Here is a 15,121-nt window from a genome sequence, read left to right as displayed (position 1 = left end):
ATAATTACAATGTCAGCTTGCTTATCCCTTTACCTGCACTTTTTAAATTCTTTCCATCAAGCTACATCAAACCATTTTCAATAATCCGTTGCTGCCTGCCTTCTAAAACCTACTATTTAGCGATTATACTGTAAATCCATTACAGAACGACAGTCTGCAACGCACACTGCGCGTTGTTGATTTCACACACATGTAAAAGAAAAGCTAACTTTAATGCACAAGATACGTTTGATACTTTTTCTCTGTCTAAATGTTCACTCCTCGCAAGTCTAACTTACATTTTACAATGCAGGGACGGTAACTAGAGATATGCTAGTTATAGATATAGTAATTATTACTTTATTTAGGCAGAAAAAGTTCATTGTGGTTTCCAAGCTCATTAAAGTTAACGTTAGCGGTCTTCCACTGATGATAGTGGTATTAGCTAGCTTTGCGGTTAGCTCGTCTATGATGAGCCATAATTTAGCAATAGATAACGTCATACTGCAAATTTTAAAACATACATTTTCAATATAACAGGCCAAGGAGAGATGATTGAAGCGTGTTTTGTCCGTTTTTATTTTATTTTTGAAATATTCATTTATCTGCGATTATAACTGCCGATACCGATATTTTGGAAAATGCCTAATATCAGCCGATAATATCGGCCGGCCGATATATCGGTCTGGCTCTAATTTAAATACATTGTAAATCTTATGCAATCTATTAAGAACGAATCCAGGTCGCATTTCATCCCAAATGGAATTTGTTTAAAGAAAAATATAACCTGTTTTAGGAGCTTTAACTTTTTGCTTTGTGATTTTTTTCCCTAAATTTGTATTTACATTTTTATTAAGCACATTTCTCACTGTTGATATTACTGTATCATTTTAAATTAACTGTGCTACATGTTATTTAGACTGAGAATGAGAATAATATGAATTACTCTAGATCTACCAAACATTTTCAGCCAAAAAATGGTTTTGGAGGGATGAAATCAGTGACCGAAACAGACTTTTAATTAGCGAAATTTAGTTTTGACTGTGTTTTACAGTCTTTTTCGCGTACACAACGTGGATAAGCTACAACAGTTAAACATTTCAGGTGTGTGGACACTAGCTCTGGATTGATTGACGATATTCATTTATCTGTATTGACATGGTTTCTTAAATCTAAAATCTTTTTGTCTGTTCTGTTTTCTGATGATACAAAACTTCACTAAACATTTGTAGCACCACCCAATAAACACAAAAAGATAATTAGACTTAAATAATAATTAGACTTAATTTCAGGTATTTCATAAACATAAACTTCTTTTTTTACACAAAATATTACAGAATTTGAATGTCAGCCATTTTTCAATCATTAGCCATGAAACCAAAACAAACATCAGCGTATCGGCCAAAATTTTTAATATCATGCATTAATTGTAATTTTTATTTTATTTTAGGGGATTCAAATTAAGATTCATCCACAACACTTCAAATCTAAACCAAGCCACACACTTCACATATAACTGCCCCTCCTTACATGCAACAAATCAGCTCTTAAAACACTGCAGTAAATGCAGCTAAAATTTCCATTATGTACTTTAACAGTACAATGCATAAGCAATTCATTTTACACAAAACACAGGCAAAGCAGCAATGACAGCTGGGGGGGGGGGGGGGGGGTGTAATAAAATAGAACTAAATGCACAAACCGAATAAGCAAGAAACACAAAACTGCATAACATGCATCTGAGGAGACTGAATTAGTTCACAATCAGCAGAGAATGAAAAAAAAGGGAAAGAAGTGCAGAAAGAGCGAGCTGTTAGACAGCCAATCAGCACAATCTCTGAGCATGTCCTATTGGTGGCATTCTTTAGTTTGCAATAGATCGGTGTCACCTGAAACACACGGATGTGGCCAGCACAGATGAGAGACACTTTAAAGAGGAACCTGAGATCCAGACCCTGTCACTAAATAATGCTTTTCTACTCTTACTTCATAAAAACCTCCTGATCATGGCAGACAGTAAATCAGTGGCATAGATTGTGCACAGGTAGAGCATTTTAAGGGTGAAGTGGTTTGTGGTACAGTGGAGGAGAATCTGTGTCGCAACCAACACGTGGTTTTTATTTACGCAGATGTAGAATTCAAAACACAATTTCGGCCAAATTCCCCGTTTCTTTCATTGTGTTTTGACATACTCCTCCACAGTCCAAGCGAGGGGGTGTGAGAGGTGTGAAAAGGAGGGCTGCGGTACATCTTGAGGTACCTGTTTGGATGGGATGAGGGCAGCATGAACTGGAACTCCACAATGCAGGTGTTGTCTCTCAGCTGTCGGTGCTGGACACTGTTGAGTTCATAAGCGATGTAAGCTCTACGAACATACACCTAAAGGAAGAGGGCAGGAACCATGTTCGGTATCTTATAAAGACAAAAAATAATGGATAAATAAACGTAAAATGACAGTCTTACCTCTAGAGCAGCCATCCGTACCACCTGATTACTGTGGTAAAAGAAATTTGGCAGTACGTCAAAGATGGACGTCTCCGACAGGATCAGTTTCTAGAGAAAAATCAAGAAAGGCATCAATAATTTGACAATACACAATGTTCTGAAGCAAAATGTTAGAACTTAAAGGTAAAGTGTGTAATTTCTGTGCCAGAAGAGGAATCATATGGAACTGCAAATATACACTACCGTTCAAAACGGTACTAAGATTTTTTTTATGTTATCAAATGAAGTCTGTTATGCTCACCAAGGCTGCATTTATTTGATCAAAAATACCATAAAACAGCAATATTGTTACAATTTAAAATAACTACATATAACAATTTTAATAACTTTTAAAATGTAATTTATGAATTTTTAGCAGCCTTCAGAAATCTTTCTAACATGCTGATTTGGAGCTCAAATAAAATTAGTTGAAAACAATTGTGCTGCTTAATATTTTTGTGGAAACTATGATATCTTTTTTTCCCCTCAGGATTCTTTTTTTGAATAAAAAGTCCAAGTGAACAGCATGCATTTTTGTTGTTGTCTGTTTTAACAATGTAAAATACTTTACTGTCAGCTTTGATCAAATTAAATGTTCCATGACATGGGGTTATTTTATTATTTTACAATGTTGCCTTTATAATGTTAGTATGTTTTTTAACTCAAAAATAGTCATAACTTATAAATAAAAGGCATTTTCCTAGCCTGATTTTAGCCTCTAATTTGAACGCTCTGTTTGAAGGGGTGTGTCTGCAGTGGGATTCAGTGTAACCGCCCACTGTTGTGATTGGCTGACATGCTTGCATATGAAATAGCTAAGTATTCCATGTGAAACTCTCTCGAACACTTTTACTAGAGCTATATACGTTTTTACTATTACAGCTATCGAGATTACCGAATCATGGGAAGTTTTTTTAAAATACCTAGATCTATTCCCATCACATAAAAGTTTCTGCACTCTTTCTAATGCTTTCACCAATGCAAACATGATGATGTACATACAGTAAGAGCTTCGTTGTGCAGTGTTATGTGCATCATTGATTTCATAACGAGTTGTCCAGATAAACTCACGCTGTGTGGAAAGATTGTTCTTTGATCGCTTTCTGTATATGATTTGTTCACAGATTTAAATACGATTATTTTCATCCTACTAAAAGAAACATGGGAAGTTAATATTTTAGTCACTTGGCATAAATGCATAAACAGTATTGAACGATTTTGAGAGAAAGATTAGTCTGAACTTAAACAATTAGGCTAATGTTACACACCAGAAATTGTTGCTTGATAGCTCAATCGATTTATTTTCAGACGTTCATCGAGGCCAGTTCTGTATTGGCCCAAGTTGAGGAAACGGTCGTCTGTGAAATGTTTGGACCATACAAAACTTTGTGAAGTTGTGTCGGCGCATTTCCAGAGAAAATAAAATGAACCCATTGTTTCTTCAGAGGCTCGGATAAAGGAACTAAAAAAATACTTTTGTGTTCATTTGTACATCCGAAAAATGATCAACTGCCATGCTTCGCTCGTTTGCAAGCCAGACTCAAATGGGTGGAGAAAACTGAAATGGCGCTCGAGCGTTTGTACTTCCTAACTCATTTTCTCATGGGCGAGCCAAATTTTCCGGGGCGGGCAAAGCAGAAAAAGGGGAGGTTACCTTTCCTCTGTATGACGTCATACAGGGGAGATTCAAGATCAGCGCATCTGAGCTTTCATTTTCTCAAAGGCAGAGAAAGATTGCCAAAGCACGGTTTACACCGCTTGAAATTTCTAGCCACTGGGGGACCATATACAGGCTGGGGGAACTCATATTAATGTTAAAAAACCTCAGAAAGTGAAAATTTCATTTCAGGGGACCTTTAATGCATCCTTACTGAAATTAAAATATTAATTTCTTAAAAAAACAGCTGTAGTCAAACTAGCTAAACGAATCAAACGATGAACAATCAAGTCAATATTTTATGTAAAATTATTTATCAATCAATACTTCTATTATTAGGAACTAATGCTACTGTATGTATTAGATGTATATGCTATACATTTGATGTTATGTATATAGAAACTAATAGTTTAAAGGTGCTCTAAGCGATGTCGGGTGACGTGACTTCTTGTTGACATTTAAAGTATTTTCAAACAAAACAGAGGCTAGGTAGATCCTCCCTCCTCCTCATCTGCACTGACCCCCCAAACCCCACCCCCAGGGCCTTCTTGTCAGTTATTGACTGGAACAGTTTGTTATGTTTCGTGGAGCGGGTTGCCGCAGTTTGTTTTTGTTGCCATTTGTGGAGCCTGGGTTGTCTGCATAGACCGTGTTTTTTTTACAGTGTGTTTAGGGGACAGGCAGCTAGCGGATAGTGAGGAGATGTTTGCTGTATGTGACAAAAAATAGTTTGGCCTAAAAAACGTGCAAAATCGCTTAGAGCACATTTAAGCCCTAAAACTGTATTAAAGTATCTACATGGCTTGTTCATTTAAAATAATTTTAATATAACAATATGGTGTGAAGTGAAGTGTTTTGACTGCTGTGTTAATGTGTATCTAATCGTTTGAGGAAAATGTATTCTACTTATCAGGGAATAAATAAATAGCTTACAAAATTCCACTTCCTTCTTATTCCTATTCAACATCCTGTGAGCATGGCCAATTAAATAAAAATTTCTCAATGAACTAAACTAAAGCCACTTTGATTTGAACTTAATGTTGATTTTAACTTTCAACATTTGACAATCATAGTAGTGGCAAAAACCCGATAGCACTACTATGATCTGTCAATCAGATTCATCCAGCATGTCCTACCTGCAGGTTCTCAATGCAGAACTGATGTCCATACATGTCAATGGCGGACAGGAAGATGGACTCCACCTGATTGTGTCGCAGCTCATATGAAGGAAGGTGAGAAGCGATGAGAACCTGCCGTGCCCGCAGTGCCACCTTGGCATTCGTGGTCTTGCTGAGCTGTGTGAGTTCTGTGAGGATGGCCATGAGCTCGTCCGTCAGAGTGGGGTCTCGTCCACACAGCTGATCCTACAGAGAGACGTCAGGGACAAACATTTGAATCATGAGTGGACTGGAGTTTTATTATATCTCACAATCCATTAGTTGGCCTTCTGAATGATTAAAAACAACCAAACAATCAATCACATTAAAAATTGTGACTATGTACTCACAATCAACATGGTGACCAGAGAGTTCTTCTTTGTGACTTTTGCATGAGAGAATATGTAGTTGAGAACATTGGACATGTCCCCTTTGTTTTCCTCTCGAAGTGCAAATACACACTTGTCATAGTGGCCTGACAGTAATACACACACATACATACACAAATTAATAATCAATTATGTCATGCAATTCATTATTAATTAAACCGTAAATATAATGGAAAGAATAGAAAAGGCTATTTTTTATTAAATAACAAACATTTTCAAATCTCATTATTATGAATTCCATTGTTTTTTTCCCCCCTCATTATTCACATTTTGGATCTTTTGTTTCTATTTTCAATTGCTATTTATTAAATACTTGAATATTTCATTTAAATGATTTAATACACAATAATGGATCATAATGTTACAGTGCCATCCAGTGGTCACATGATAAAACAAGGCAACATACTAAGGAAACATCCAGTTTATTTGTTTATTTTAGCACGAGAATGAACATCATTTGTTCTCGCACGTCAAGCGAACCTGCTTGAGCTTCTGTTTACCACGACTGATTTGTGAGTTGATGAATGTTTATATGTGAATAAAAGCCTAAATTCAATCAGTTCATCATTGAGTCTCTTTAGAAAATTGGACTAAACAACTCAATCCATATGGATGAAATTTACAATATTATTATGAAAGTTTTAAGTCAAAGTAGTAGTATTGTGGACCGTCTAAGGAGTGACATAAAGCTCTCAGATTTCATCAAAAATATCTTTATTTGTGTTCTGAAGATGAACGAAGGTCTCAAGGGTTTTGAATTAAATGAGGGTGGGTAATTAATGACAGGATTTGCATTGCTGGGTGAACTATTACTTTAAGATGCGTCAGTGCAAGTTACTTTCAGTTAAGACAGTTCAAACATCCAGTTTAGGCTGGGACTAATGTAAGCTTAAGCCTTGTCTGTGAAACCGGGCAATACTATGCAGTCTTACCATGCTGAAACTGAACTTCCACTCTTAAATACTGCCTGAGGAGGTCCATCACCACTGCCTTCATATGACCTCTGATGCCACTGCGGTACCTGGGTACACAACAGACATGAAGGGACAGTTAACCTGTGTTTGTGATTGTGTTTAAGTTTCTGATCTATATAAATGACTGGATAGCTCATTGCGTTCCAACGGAAAGCCACCAGAAGAGTTCCAACAGCCATATTACTAATCCAGTCACTTATATAGATCAGTGGTTTAAATACATGTGGAGGTTGTTCGAACGAAAGACTAACTTCTGAACCAGCTGTACAATGCTCTGAGTGTTCATGAAGAAGACCTCTCTCTCTGACTTCCTGTTCAATGTGGCAGCATGACTGTCCAGTATATTGGCAATCTGAGATGGAAATTTGACAACATTTATAGACAATTGTCGCAGTTTTATGGTTTCAGATAGACATGAATTCAAAAGGTCCACAAGCTGCACCTGCTGGCTGGGAAACTGGCAGAGGACAGAAGTGATGTTGCTGGCATATTGAGCCATTTCTTTCTTGATGGCCTTCTCTACGGCTGGAGGGATCCGGCCTGAAACACTCGTCATGATGTCCTGAAGCTCCAGAAGGGGCAGAGAGGGGTCCCTCAGAGTCTTCATCAAAAGCTCCACCCATTCCTTCAGCTAAAACACAGGTATGCAAATCTGAATGCCAATTTACACCAAACCTGGTGTCACAAATTGCCCGCTATTCACTTTAAAGTCATCTCTGAGAAATGTTCTAGAATAATTTGATTATAGTTATTGCAGCAGGACATTTTGTGATATCCAATACAAGACAAAGTGTTGTAATGATGACATTAAAGGTAATAATAATGACATCCTTAAATCATCAATGTTTAAGATATTAGTGGTGATATTAATGATAATAATAATAATAATAATAATACAGAGCGTCAATTTACACTTAAGTGCAAATAGCCCACCTTGTGGGGAGAGGATATTGTAAGGACTTTGGCCAGGCGAATTTCTGAAACACACACGCACACACAAACCTTTCACTTCCCCCACACATCGGAATGTGTGGAATGTTTTTGAACAAAGAGAAGGACTTTTGGTGTTTAAAAACATTCAACAAAATGTTTTCAATGGTTTTTATGTATATGTGTCTTCCCCATGTCACAGTGAAATAACTTTGTTTGGTCACAGTTTAAATAGGAATTAAAAATACCTTCGACATGCATTTGAAACATAAGTGTATATTCCTTTGATATAACATAATGTTCCTCGATATCTCTAGAATGCTTATTGAATGAAACACTCGAATATGCATAGAGATGTAAAGTAAAGTGTATTTTTAATTCGTTTTACTGCCAATGAAGATCAAATTGTTATTATAGAACACACCCCCTTCCACGAGAAGCGCGCGCTGAGGAACAAAGGACCATAAAAGAAGGCTTCCCGTGTGTAACATCCACTCTCCGATTGGCTCAAGCCAACAGGAAGGGGATGGATTTCTCCAAGGTGATAAATGTGAGAACGCAGGTCCGCCCTCGCTCTCTTCTGAACTTTCCAGCGCTCAACATGTAAACCTCACGGGACTCTGATCCAACCATGGGTCTTTCCTTTTGTTCGTCTAAAAGTTTCATCTTTTCCTCAAGTGGACTACCAAGTTCGTCTTCCAGGAAAGGAAGTGGACTTTGCCGAACTATCTCCTCGGGTAACGTCACCTCAAAGACTCTCAGCCTTTCAAACACTGGCGCTAAATGCCGACGAACGCCACGTGACTCCCCACGGAACAAAGCAGCCATGAACGAGCCGGGACGGGCCGCGCAAACACGCCGCGGCCGCGCTTCACGGCGCACCTCCAGCCGACATGTGGCCAGAACGGGCCGAGCAACGAGCCCGCGACTCACACAGACCAAATGTGCCCTGCAAGTATACCTTCTTTTAGAGCTTCTAAGAAGCATTAAAGTGTTTTCGTGGTGTTCAGAAAGGTTAACTGACTGTTTTGTGGCAACGTAACACACTCTCTCTCACTTGCTCTGCAACTCACTCTATCTCACTCTCTCTCTCTCTCTCCAACTCACTCAACTTACGCGTATCCATTGTCTAAACGCTCTGCGTCGTCTTAGTTTGTGTTTAATGTTTGTAAATACATGTATCATTGTAACGTAGTGAATGCTTAAGTAGTAACTTTATTAAATACAAAATATGCTTACCTTGACTGATTGTCTTGCTCATGATACGGGTCAATGAAATGTCAATTTAAAGCTACACGCTTTACAGAACTATAAATACCTAAGAGGGTATTTGGTTATAGAGCAGGGAAGGCAGATTCTAGTGGCCACAGAATTTGTTTTCACAAGCTATATAACTTAATTGAGCTAATTGATTTTGCCTGTCTTGTAAAACGTGGTCCTTGCAGTCAATAACAATTAATTTGTGGTTGATTGCGGGGATGCACATGTATGCATATGGGTAAAATTAATAAATTAACATGTAAGACCGGTCTGATCCAAATCTGTATGAATAATTATTAATTATCAATTATTAATTATGATATGCAAATCCCCCCCCTGATCAGAACCGACCCAGAGTCTTTACAATATTTACACTAACTCCGCCCACTGACGTCTGGTGGGATAGACAAAATTATGTAAGATGCTGGATTGTCAACAGTAGCAAAAGTGTAGGGATAAATTAATCGTTTACACTTGGTGTAAATAGCATCTATTGCCATTGCCAATAATAAAATAGCAGCTTAACAATATTACAGTTGCTTTCCAACTTCATATTTACATGATCAGATATATAATTAATAAATAAATGTATTGTTATAAATAAATAAAATAAAAATGTAATACAAATAAAAAAAAATAAATAAATAAATAAAATAAAAAGATTTTTATTTTATTGTGCTAATTTTATTGTATTTTATTGAAAATACTGATAAAAAAATGATAATAATTAATTATAATTACTGTTAAAGTTGTTGGTCTCTGATATCATAAAAATATGAGCAACGAAAAACGAAAAGTCTCCATTTAAAGCAGTGGTTCTCAACCAAGGGGCTTCACTACACTTCAAAGGGGCCTCAAGGTGACTTACTGATTGACCATAAGACAAAATATGCATTTTAATAAGCTAAAACAACTAAGCATTAAGATATTTATTTTATAATCAATGCCTTCAGACACTTGAACAACCAGGATTCCCATGACCTGGAAAAACCTGGATATATAAGATTAAAGAGGCCTTATTATGCTCAATTACGAATTCTGTGTTTATGTGGTCTACTAGAATATGTTAACATCATTTCATGTTCAAAAAACATTATTTTAAATCTTATTATTTAAATTGTTGCAGCACCTGTTTTCACCCTCTGTCTGAATGAGTTTTTCGGAAAAACTCAACCAGGCGTGGCACCCCTAGGGTGGGAATTATTTAAATGAGGAATATTTTGACATGTACGTTCCGGGAAGAAAGCTGAAGACTACAATTGAGGCGTTTCAGAGAGTTCAGAAACAGTGTGCACTAACAAGAGAGAATATCTCCCTATGGAGTGGACTCCCTATGGATGCTCAAAAAGCAACATTACACACATTCAGCTTTTAAACCCTCTGAATTCGGAAATTGAATATGCAGAAACTAGTAGCGTAGGCCCTTCGAATATTGTTGTGGAAAATGGGGGCCTTGGAGCCAAAAGTTTGAGAACTACTGCTGTGAAGTCCAATAAAGTGGTTGAAGAGCTACGTGCGTTTTCTCACCCTGACACTGAAGAAGGGCTCTGGCAGACAGTGGCCGTTCATGATGTGCACTAGGTGATCCAGAGTGCTGTGGAAGACTCTATGAAGCTTCTCTCCCCGGAGAGCCACGGACTGAACAGTGGGTAAAGCTCCTGTATACAGCTCCGCCTGAAACAGACACACTCATTGGAGACACTAAACCACTTCAACTCTCTAAACTTCTGAAAGGGAACCTAACGAAAATAAGCTCACATACACACATCATACATTTTAACACATGGATATACCTGCTGTACTCTGCTGGGATCATCCAGCTGCAGTTTGGCGATGATGCAGCCCGGCTCCAGCACCGCACCAGCTCTCTTGACATAGTGAATACATCCAGACTCAGAGGCGGTCAGGGTCATCACCATCTTCATCACCTAAAAGACATATATAGAATTAATAATGCAGCAAACAAATAAAAATACATGATTTCACACATGCAGTTTATGTAGTCTCTTTAGTCTTGTGCAGTCTTTGACTATTGCCATAAAGTCTGGTCTACTTATGCATCTTATTTTACTTGAGAACTACCTACTTAGGACAGGAAATGGTCGCATCCTACACACCTCTATCTCTGCATAACACTGTCCAGCAAACACGTGTCCACCGTCCTCCACAGTATACTGGATGAGTTTCCCAGCAGATGGTGATCGCAGGAGTGAAGGGTCATTCTCCCTTTCAAACACACACGTCTTGTTTCCGATAATGATGCGATACCTAAGGAATAAAATAAAACGCATGCTCAAATTATCAAGATAGGCAATAACAGAGTAACATTCAAATTAATATAGTTACAATGTATGCCATTGATCATTAGTAAAAAAAAATAATCCAAATGTTTTGAATTTACCCCCTTTTTTAACAGCAACTATATGCAATTTGTGATAAACTTTTTACCTTAATATTACAGTCTTTTAAATTAAACAGAAATAATATAATGGAATAATTATGGAAAAAGTTATATATTATCAGGATTTAGGGAAAATAATATGTTAATATTATTAATATTTCTTTTTTAACATATTGACAATAAATTAAGACAATAAAAAACTATTAATGCAGCATCTGTTTTAAAGGTGCTATATGTATTTTTTAGCGGCCTCTATCGGTGATGTTTCACATAACATGCTGGAAACTCATGTAAACTCCCACTGCAACGTTACAATAATAGGCTACCTTTATCAGCTTGACATTGAACTAATGCTCCATGCTCATACCATGATAACGTTACATTTGTGGTGTTATCTAGCATAAGAAATTTCACTAACTATTCGTGTATCTTTCACAATCAGCAATGTCAACATATAGGTGAATGTATAATATGATAAAAAAAAGGTTAGTGAACTAGACTGAACAATTGCAGTGTCACAGTAAGATCATAGGAAGTAACCTTACTGTACTGAACGTGTCTGGAAATGTGTATTATAAACAATATGATAGTAGTGGGATGAGTGATGTTAGACACTAGATCTAGAACATAAAATAAAAGTCACATCCTAAAGCACCTACTTTTTGTTATCCTGGACAGTGTTGGGCAGAGGTGGGGGACTCGAGTCACATGACTTGACTCGAGTCTGACTCGAGTCACAATTTTCAGGACTTGTGACTTGCTTGATTAAAGTACAAAAATGACTTGACTTGACTTTGACTTGAGAACAAGTTACTTGAGACTTGACTTGACTTGAAGTGGAAGACTCGACAATGACTTGAACATATAATAAACAAACAGCAATACAGTTAATTAAAATATATATTATGACGTCAGCATATCGGCATCTGTGCCTTTACGCTGCTCAATTCAAACCGCGCCAAACGGAAGTTCCGGGAGTCTCACGCATATTGATAGCGTCTCCCTGATGCCCGCAAATGAGTTAAAATCTCCCGAAATCTAGAGCGAGATACTGCGCGTATAACATACATAGCGTGCGGCGTGTGCACGGCAGAGATATGGGAAGCCAAACAAACCAAAAGTGGGACGAGACAGCGGGGCTTTACAGAGCTCGTGCCGCGCAGACATGTCATCTGCACGGTTCAATGATCCGAGCCGCGCAGCCGATTCGTCAGCAGCGCAGCGCGGACGTGTTTCCTAGCGACACTCAATAGTCAGCGCTGCACTGACCAATTTAAAGCAACGCAAACCATATGCTACATACTACATGCAAATAAATGTACAATAAAGAAACCCCTCCTTCCTTACAAAGAATTGTTCTCTACTGAAGTTTAGGAGTTAATTATGGAGAATTCCATAATTAAAACAATCATTTGTTAATATTTATGTAAATTTAATATATAATATACATAATATTATTTAATATGTAATATTAAATATAAAATATGTTAATATAACATATTACCATTTTTATTTTATATTTATTTTAAACATATTTTAAATGTGTTAATATAACATATATTCGATACATCTTAGACTCTGAACGTTTTGTGTAAACAACACAATTTTATTTTATTTTCAGATATTAATGTAGCACAGATATGCATATGATTAATATAGCAAATGTAAGATACATAATATATGTATAAAAGTTCATCTTTTCTGTGCAAAAATAAATATGTATCGAAAAAATTTACCTCTATTTATTTTAGTAGTGTGACTTGACTTTACTTGAAACTTATCAGGACTTGACTTGACTTGCTTAGGGTGAACCCTTGACTTGACTTGACTTGCTTGATTTATCTGAACTGCGACTTGAGACTTGACTCGAGACTTGATGGTTAAGACTTGAGACTTGCTTGGACTTGACCATGTGTGACTTGTCCCCACCTCTGGTGTTGGGTGTAACTAATTACTAAGTAATTAGTTACTGTAATTTAATTACTTTTCCCTTGAAAATGTAAAGTAAGGGATTACTCTTAATTTATCTGTAATTTAATTACAGTTACTTCTGATGTAATAGAGGTAAATACTGTGTATAGGTCAATCCGATCTCACAGCGATTCGTATGCATTTTATGAGGTGTCTAAATATTACGACCGCACTCAAATTCGTATGAATTATTGTAAAATATGTATGAAAAAAGTGTGAAATGGCATGAGATCAGACATAAAACAATAGTGGGTTTAACATCAAAATTTATTGTCTGATGCTAAAAAGTATGTTTTTATAATGTAACCTTCTCCACCTTGGTCAGTTTAAGGATAATTCATGCAATTTTATAGTATTTATTTGAAAGAATTAAAACAGATTCATGTCTATCCTTGTATTATTCAGCTGGTTGAGATTGATATGGGATTTTGAAAGTAATTAAATACTTTTTAGAGAGAGTAATTAGTACAGTAATCTAATTACACTGTTGAAGAGGTAGTTAGTAAGTAGTAATTAATTACTTTTTTAGAGTAACTTACCCAACACTGATCCTGGAACAGTGTTTTGTATTAATTTCATGTCTCATATGTTGTATTTTACCTTGCTATTTCATTAGTTCACCATTATTTCAGCATATCTGAAAACTTGTAATTTATCACAATAAAAATAGCGGAGGTCTCTCCATAATTCAAACGCTCTGCCGATGTTGATCGATTCATCGAGTCGATTCGATTCACGTTTGGCCAAACGAACTTCAGCAGATACATTTTTGTTTTTTTATATATATATTTATGTGGAGTTTGTGTTGGAGTCTGTGTTGTGTTGGAAGTAGGTCGTTTTTTGGTGTTATCAGACTCCATGTCATCAGCTGCAGACTGTATATTAAAAGGAGAGAGGCTCGGGAGCGCGCATGCACATCACATCCGGTGGACTTTGCAGAAAATCCGACCCAGAGACTTCACACAGAAATAAGAATACTGGCCTTCAGAGGTAGTAGCAAAACCCTACAAGTGGATCATTGTAATGTGTGATTACAGCCCATTCACACACAGGCAATAAAAAAAGAATTCATTTTAGAAGAAAAGTTACATATAGCTCCTTTAACAGTTTAACTGACAGAAACATCACCAAAACACACTATATAAAAAGCAACAGCTAAATGTAAAAATGTATTTATAAAATTAAGGTTCTGTAAAAAAATTGTAAAAAAAAAAAAATGTGCAGTTTAGGCTTTGCTTGCAGTTACAGTGGTGTGAATAAGTTTTGACCTCCATGCTAAAGTTGCCTAAAAAGAGGAATACAAAAATCATCTTTTGGATATTGATCTTAATGCCTTAATTAGAAAAATGAGGAAAACTCCAACCTTTAAGGACACAAATTTTCTTTGTGAATGAATAATGTATCATACATAAATAAATGTTTTTCCTTAAAATACAGGGTGCATAAGTCAGGGCACCCATATGTTAAATTCCCATAGAGTCAGGAAGATTTTTATTTTTAAAAGCCAGTTATTTCATGGATCCAGGATAATATGCATCCTGATAAAGTTCCCTTGGCCTTTGGAATTAAAATATCCCCACATCATCACACACCTTCCACCACACCTAGAGATTGGCATGGGGTACTTTCCATAAGATCATCTTTCAATGCAAATCAAACCAGCTATTAGGCTAACTGAAGTAAAACCATGCCAATCTCTAGGTGTGGTGGAAGGCGTGTGATGATGTGGGGATATTTTAATTCCAAAGGCCAAGGGAACTTTATCCCTGTATTTTAAGGAAAAACATTTATTCATTATGTATGATACATTATTCATTCACAAAGAAAACTGGTGTCCTTAAAGGTTGGAGTTTTCCTCATTTTTCTAATTAAGGCATTAAGATCAACATCCAAAAGATGATTTTTTATTCCTCTTTTTA

The 15,121-nt window shown here is 36.6% G+C and overlaps 1 protein-coding gene across 13 annotated transcripts in view; it reads right to left on the bottom strand.

Annotated features, from left to right (window-relative positions):
• The window catches only part of acaca (acetyl-CoA carboxylase alpha), a 100,776-nt gene that overhangs the window by 50,476 nt on the left and 35,179 nt on the right, over positions 1 to 15,121 (bottom strand). For all 13 annotated transcript variants that reach the window (XM_089129922.1, XM_089129925.1, XM_089129923.1 and 10 more), the window contains exons 17-26: positions 10,948 to 11,098; positions 10,624 to 10,758; positions 10,358 to 10,504; positions 7,083 to 7,271; positions 6,892 to 6,992; positions 6,599 to 6,687; positions 5,628 to 5,752; positions 5,257 to 5,484; positions 2,443 to 2,532; positions 2,240 to 2,358 (exon numbers count right to left, since the gene is read on the bottom strand). In XM_089129922.1, the coding sequence (XP_088986048.1) occupies positions 2,240 to 2,358; positions 2,443 to 2,532; positions 5,257 to 5,484; positions 5,628 to 5,752; positions 6,599 to 6,687; positions 6,892 to 6,992; positions 7,083 to 7,271; positions 10,358 to 10,504; positions 10,624 to 10,758; positions 10,948 to 11,098 (1,374 nt within the window). The remainder of the gene's footprint in view (positions 1 to 2,239; positions 2,359 to 2,442; positions 2,533 to 5,256; positions 5,485 to 5,627; positions 5,753 to 6,598; positions 6,688 to 6,891; positions 6,993 to 7,082; positions 7,272 to 10,357; positions 10,505 to 10,623; positions 10,759 to 10,947; positions 11,099 to 15,121) is intronic.

This window comes from Pimephales promelas, chromosome 4 (genome assembly GCF_988280905.1).
Source record: "Pimephales promelas chromosome 4, fPimPro1.hap1.1, whole genome shotgun sequence".
Lineage (NCBI taxonomy): Eukaryota > Metazoa > Chordata > Actinopteri > Cypriniformes > Leuciscidae > Pimephales > Pimephales promelas.
Note: the sequence above shows the minus strand (reverse complement) of the source record. Positions and strands in the feature narration are given on the sequence as shown.